This window comes from Oncorhynchus kisutch, unplaced genomic scaffold, assembly GCF_002021735.2.
Source record: "Oncorhynchus kisutch isolate 150728-3 unplaced genomic scaffold, Okis_V2 Okis07a-Okis12b_hom, whole genome shotgun sequence".
Taxonomy (NCBI): domain Eukaryota; kingdom Metazoa; phylum Chordata; class Actinopteri; order Salmoniformes; family Salmonidae; genus Oncorhynchus; species Oncorhynchus kisutch.
This window is the reverse complement of record NW_022261984.1, coordinates 6383541-6390856: the sequence shown is the minus strand read 5'-3', so window position 1 is coordinate 6390856 and position 7316 is coordinate 6383541. Positions and strand designations below refer to the sequence as shown.

The 7316-nt window shown below is 46.1% G+C and overlaps 1 protein-coding gene across 1 annotated transcript in view; it reads left to right on the top strand.

The window, feature by feature from the left end:
* Window positions 1-7316, top strand: part of dnah6 (dynein, axonemal, heavy chain 6) — a 141740-nt gene extending 134424 nt beyond the window's left edge. Inside the window, 3 exon segments of the mRNA XM_031814529.1 lie at window positions 4357-4508; window positions 4954-5176; window positions 6855-7316. Coding sequence (XP_031670389.1) covers window positions 4357-4508; window positions 4954-5176; window positions 6855-6958 — 479 coding nt within the window. The 3' untranslated portion in view covers window positions 6959-7316.

The following is a 7316-nucleotide window of genomic DNA, read 5'->3' as shown; positions in this document are numbered from 1 at the left end:
TGCTGTACTCTATTAAATATTCAATATGCTGTACTCTATTCAATATTATGTAGTCTATTAAATATTCAATATTCTGTTCTCTATTCAATATTATGTAGCAAAAGAATATTAAATATGCTGTTCTTTATTCAATATGATGTAGTCTATTCAATATGCTGTACTCTAGTTAAAATTCTGTTCTCTTCAACATTGTAGTCTACTTCATATAGTACCGTGGTCACCAACCTTTTCTGAGTCAAGATCACTTTGAATCAAAATACATGCCGAGATCTACCGCTCTGATTTTTTATTACCATGACTTCAACAATGTAAGAAACATGAACCAATTAAAACCAGTTCTGTAGCAATGAGGTTTGTGCAGTAAGCTACAGGCCCAATACATTATCACCACATACTGGCTGTGCTTGAATTTACCTGCCAATGCATTGTTGTTCAGGACATTTAAAAATATATATATTTCAGAATTTGAGGTAGGCTATATGATCACACCGGTAATAGATCCATTGTTGTATTACTTGTGAGGCACAGCTGAGTGAGCATACATTTAAATAATTAGCTGTTTATTTTACTGGGCTGATGGTGCCTGCATCTGATGGTCAGTGTCAGTGGAGGGAGAGAGCAGCAGACTGAGGGTCCGTTTCCCAGCATCCCTCCGCTCTCCCTTTCCTCCACTGACAGTGGAGGGAGAGAGCAGCAGACTGAGGGTCCGTTTCCCAACAGCCCTTTGCTCTCCCTTTCCTCCACTGTCAGTGGAGGGAGAGAGCAGCAGACTGAGGGTCCGTTTCCCAACAGCCCTTTGCTCTCCCTTTCCTCCACTGTCAGTGGAGGGAGAGAGCAGCAGACTGAGGGTCCGTTTCCCAACAGCCCTTTGCTCTCCCTTTCCTCCACTGACAGTGGAGGGAGAGAGCAGCAGACTGAGGGTCCGTCTCTCCACATCCCTCCGCTCTCCCTTTCCTCCACTGTCAGTGGAGGGAGAGAGCAGCAGACTGAGGGTCCGTCTCTCCACATCCCTCCGCTCTCCCTTTCCTCCACTGACAGTGGAGGGAGAGAGCAGCAGACTGAGGGCCCGTCTCTCAACATCCCTCCGCTCTCCCTTTCCTCCACTGACAGTGGAGGGAGAGAGCAGCAGACTGAGGGCCCGTCTCTCAACATCCCTCCGCTCTCCCTTTCCTCCACTGACAGTGGAGGGAGAGAGCAGCAGACTGAGGGTCCGTCTCTCCACATCCCTCCGCTCTCCCTTTCCTCCACTGACAGTGGAGGGAGAGAGCAGCAGACTGAGGGCCCGTCTCTCAACATCCCTCCGCTCTCCCTTTCCTCCACTGACCCCGACCAACATCCCTCCGCTCTCCCTTTCCTCCACTGACCCCGACCAAAAAGGGACACCGTCTTCCAGCTGACGGCCAAACTCAAGTCGCAGTATTTCTGCCTCATGTACAAATTCATGTTGTTAGTCCTATGAACAGAGAAAGTGAAATGTTCCTTGATATTAAAAAAGACCCAAGCCGCTAATTACAACAAACCAAGCCTACCTATACACTTTCCTTTCCTCATTCATTACTGCTGTGCTGCTTGTTGTAACGCTGAGGGGAAATATTAAAAAAGACCCAAGCCGCTAATTACAACAAACCAAGCCTACCTATACACTTTCCTTTCCTCATTCATTACTGCTGTGCTGCTTGTTGTAACGCTGAGGGGAAATATTAAAAAAGACCCAAGCCGCTAATTACAACAAACCAAGCCTACCTATACACTTTCCTTTCCTCATTCATTACTGCTGTGCTGCTTGTTGTAACGCTGAGGGGAAATAGGAAGAACACACATTTTATGGCTTATAAAAGTGTTGAATACAAAGTGTTGACAGGGCTGAGTAAGACCTTAACATGAACTCTCTCATATAAACAGCAGATCTTTGCTGTATTCGTTGAGTCTCTCTCTAGTCAGGGTTTTAAACGTTATAAACAGTAGATCTTTGCTGTATTCGTTGAGTCTCTCTCTAGTCAGGGTTTTAAACGTTATAAACAGTAGATCTTTGCTGTATTCGTTGAGTCTCTCTCTAGTCAGGGTTTTAAACGTTATAAACAGTAGATCTTTGCTGTATTCGTTGAGTCTCTCTCTTGTCAGGGTTTTAAATGTTTTGAAATCTCACAGTATCAATTTTGCCGTAGCTTTCTTTCATGCCTGCTACGTTACTGCAGACATGGTCTTCTGAGCATCTGATTGGCCAGCGGTGGCATAGTGCACTTGATTTCCTCTCCAGGCCCACCGGGACGGCAGAGTTTGTACCTTCAGTCACATACCTGGAGCGCAGGGCAGCTGAATGTGCTGCACCCACCACCAACAGAGACTAATAGAAAAACTAGGAACACAAGGCTTTATCGTGGGTTATTACAGAAATGTTTGGCGATGGATTAGAGATGCCTGGGAGATGGACCGGTTGGTGACCACTGATATAGTATGTTGTTGGGTTATTTACAGAAATGTTTGGCGATGGACTAGAGATGCCTGGGAGATGGACCGGTTGGTGACCACTGATATAGTATGTTGTTGGGTTATTTACAGAAATGTTTGGCGATGGACTAGAGATGCCTGGGAGATGGACCGGTTGGTGACCACTGATATAGTATGTTGTTGGGTTATTTACAGAAATGTTTGGCGATGGACTAGAGATGCCTGGGAGATGGACCGGTTGGTGACCACTGATATATTATGTTGTTGGGTTATTTACAGAAATGTTTGGCGATGGACTAGAGATGCCTGGGAGATGGACCGGTTGGTGACCACTGATATAGTATGTTGTTGGGTTATTTACAGAAATGTTTGGCGATGGACTAGAGATGCCTGGGAGATGGACCGGTTGGTGACCACTGATATAGTATGTTGTTGGGTTATTTACAGAAATGTTTGGCGATGGACTAGAGATGCCTGGGAGATGGACCGGTTGGTGACCACTGATATAGTATGTTGTTGGGTTATTTACAGAAATGTTTGGCGATGGACAAGAGATGCCTGGGAGATGGACCGGTTGGTGACCACTGATATAGTATGTTGTTGGGTTATTTACAGAAATGTTTGGCGATGGACTAGAGATGCCTGGGAGATGGACCGGTTGGTGACCACTGATATATTATGTTGTTGGGTTATTTACAGAAATGTTTGGCGATGGACTAGAGATGCCTGGGAGATGGACCGGTTGGTGACCACTGATATAGTATGTTGTTGGGTTATTTACAGAAATGTTTGGCGATGGACTAGAGATGCCTGGGAGATGGACCGGTTGGTGACCACTGATATAGTATGTTGTTGGGTTATTTACAGAAATGTTTGGCGATGGACTAGAGATGCCTGGGAGATGGACCGGTTGGTGACCACTGATATAGTATGTTGTTGGGTTATTTACAGAAATGTTTGGCGATGGACTAGAGATGCCTGGGAGATGGACCGGTTGGTGACCACTGATATATTATGTTGTTGGGTTATTTACAGAAATGTTTGGCGATGGACTAGAGATGCCTGGGAGATGGACCGGTTGGTGACCACTGATATAGTATGTTGTTGGGTTATTTACAGAAATGTTTGGCGATGGACTAGAGATGCCTGGGAGATGGACCGGTTGGTGACCACTGATATAGTATGTTGTTGGGTTATTTACAGAAATGTTTGGCGATGGACTAGAGATGCCTGGGAGATGGACCGGTTGGTGACCACTGATATAGTATGTTGTTGGGTTATTTACAGAAATGTTTGGCGATGGACTAGAGATGCCTGGGAGATGGACCGGTTGGTGACCACTGATATAGTATGTTGTTGGGTTATTTACAGAAATGTTTGGCGATGGACTAGAGATGCCTGGGAGATGGACCGGTTGGTGACCACTGATATAGTATGTTGTTGGGTTATTTACAGAAATGTTTGGCGATGGACTAGAGATGCCTGGGAGATGGACCGGTTGGTGACCACTGATATAGTATGTTGTTGGGTTATTTACAGAAATGTTTGGCGATGGACTAGAGATGCCTGGGAGATGGACCGGTTGGTGACCACTGATATAGTATGTTGTTGGGTTATTTACAGAAATGTTTGGCGATGGACTAGAGATGCCTGGGAGATGGACCGGTTGGTGACCACTGATATAGTATGTTGTTGGGTTATTTACAGAAATGTTTGGCGATGGACTAGAGATGCCTGGGAGATGGACCGGTTGGTGACCACTGATATATTTATAAATTTGTATATTTATAAATCCTGTTATTGTTGAACAGGCCTGGGATCAGTCCAAAGTAGAACACCAAACTAGGTTAAAGTCCAGTTACTGAGATGTTGAAGTGCTGTTGTGCTGTTCCCCCTCCTCTCCTGTAGGGGCGCTACAGAACCACGCCAGGACCTATAACCTCCCCATCGACGAGCTCAACTTCCGTTTCAACGTGTTGCCGGTCTACCTAGACCAGGGGGCCGTGAGCGAGGCTCTGAAGACCCTACCGGCCGGGGGCGAGCTGGACATGGACTCTGAGGTATCTACAGGGAGGGGAGAGGGACATATTTAGACTGGTTGCCCTGAGGGCAGGAAGGAGTTTACTGCATCCTGCCTACAAAGCAAAGTCTGACTGTAAAAACATGAAGGAGCTAAGCTACTCGCTGATAGAAATGACTCCAACACACGTTGACCTCTGTGGGATGTTTAGAGGTCATCAGTGAATTAGTCAACTCGTCAGGTTCCTGGAGAGGTATCTGGATCATTATTAGGACCCTGTGTTCTGGACTACCATGTCACATGACCTAGATTTGAACCTTTATTTAAATCCTTATCCAGAAATGAGAATTAGACTTAAAATGAAAACAACTGTCTAAAAGTTCAACACCAGGTCATGTGATATGATTGTCCAAAACCCAGGCCTCTAATCACAATGTATCATAATATGACATTATGGTAACTACAGTAACACTCTGTCTCCATAGCTACCCACCATCAATGACGGCGTGCTGGTGCACGGGATGTTCATGGACGCCAGTCGCTGGGACGACGTCGACATGGTGATCGAGGATGCGTTGCCGCGGGTGATGAACGCCATGCTTCCCGTGGTGCACTTCGAACCCCAGCAGAACTATGACCCTGATCCGTCTCTCTACCAGGCTCCGCTGTACAAGACCTCAGCTCGGGCTGGGACTTTGTCTACTACAGGTAAGGACACCTACCTAATATTCAGTTTCACCCCCTTTTTCCCTCAGAACAGCCTCAATTCGTCACGGCATGGACTCTACAAGGTGTTGAAAGCGTTCCACAGGGATGCTGGCCCATGGTGACTTCAATGCTTCCCACAGTTGTCAAGTTGGCTGGATGTCCTTTGGGTGGTGGACCATTCTTGATACACACAGGAAACTGTTGAGTGTGAAAAACCCAGCAGCGTTGCAGTTCTTGACGCAAACCAGTGAGCCTGACACCGACTACCACACCCCATTCAGGCACTTCAATCTGTTGTCTTCCATTCACCCTCTGAATATCACACATACACAATCCATGTCTCAATTGTCTCAATGGGCAAGACTAAAGATTTAGGTGCTTTTGAACGGGGTATGGTAGTAGGTGCCAGACCTGTGTGTTCTCTGGTCCTCTGCATCATGTCCAGATAGTGACAGACCTGTGTGTTCTCTGGTCCTGTGCATCATGACTCTGACTATCCTACCGATCCTCGACTCCGCCTTATCTCAGTTCACTGGTCACGATGGCAACACCCACCCGTAGCACGCGCTCCAGCAGGTGTATCTCACTGATCATCCCTAAAGCCAACACCTCATTTGGCCGCCTTTCGTTCCAGTTCTCTGCTGCCTGTGACTGGAACGAATTGCAAAAATTGCTGAAGTTGGAGACTTTTATCTCCCTCACCAACTTCAAACATCAGCTATCTGAGCAGTTAACCGATCGCTGCAGTTGTACATAGTCTATTGGTAAATAGCCCACCCTTTTTCACCTACCTCATCCCCATACTGTTTTTATTTATTTACTTTTCTGCTCTTTTGCACACCAATATCTCTACCTGTACATGACCATCTGATCATTCATCACTCCAGTGTTAATCTGCAAAATTGTAATTATTTGCCTACCTCCTCATGCCTTTTGCACACATTGTATATAGACTCCCCTTTTTTTTCTACTGTGTTATTGACTTGTTAATTGTTTACTCCATGTGTAACTCTTTGTTGTCTGTTCACACTGCTATGCTTTATCTTGGCCAGGTCGCAGTTGTAAATGAGAACTTGTTCTCAACTAGCCTACCTGGTTAAATAAAGGTGTTCTCAACTATCCTACCTGGTTAAATAAAGGTGTTCTCAACTAGCCTACCTGGATAAATAAAGGTGTTCTCAACTAGCCTACCTGGTTAAATAAAGGTGTTCTCAACTAGCCTACCTGGTTAAATAAAGGTGAAATAAAAATAAAATCAATGTCCAGATAGTGCCAGACCTGTGTGTTCTCTGCATCATGTCCAGATAGTGACAGACCTGTGTGTTCTCTGCATCATGTCCAGATAGTGCCAGACCTGTGTGTTCTCTGCATCATGTCCAGATAGTGACAGACCTGTGTGTTCTCTGCATCATGTCCAGATAGTGACAGACCTGTGTGTTCTCTGCATCATGTCCAGATAGTGCCAGACCTGTGTGTTCTCTGCATCATGTCCAGATAGTGCCAGACCTGTGTGTTCTCTGCATCATGTCCAGATAGTGCCAGACCTGTGTGTTCTCTGCATCATGTCCAGATAGTGCCAGACCTGTGTGTTCTCTGAATCATGTCCAGATAGTGACAGACCTGTGTGTTCTCTGCATCATGTCCAGATAGTGCCAGACCTGTGTGTTCTCTCCCTCAGGCCACTCTACTAACTTTGTGGTGACGGTGATGCTGCCGTCCAGCCTGCCTAGTGACTACTGGATCACCAAGGCCTCAGCCCTGCTCTGTCAGCTCAACGAGTAGTGACCCACCCACCCACAGGCACCACACACACACACACCGCTGTACCTCTGCACCTTCATTACCAGCAGCAGTGATGAAGCCCATTCTCTATGGACTCTTGTTTTCTGGAACCAGTGACTGTTTCTCCCGTCTGTATCGAGGAGTGTTCTCCTGTGTACTCTGTCTCTCTCTGCTAATCAGCTGAAGGGGTTATTTAAACGGGGGCCCAAAATGGCATGTTTCTTTTCTTTTCCGAGTTGCTTTGATTAAATACCATGTAGCAGTGCTGTTATCGTTTGTGCATTTTGCTGTGTGCCTGGGAGAAGAGCATGTCGCTACACCCGCAATAACAGCTGCTAAATAATGTGGATGTCACCAA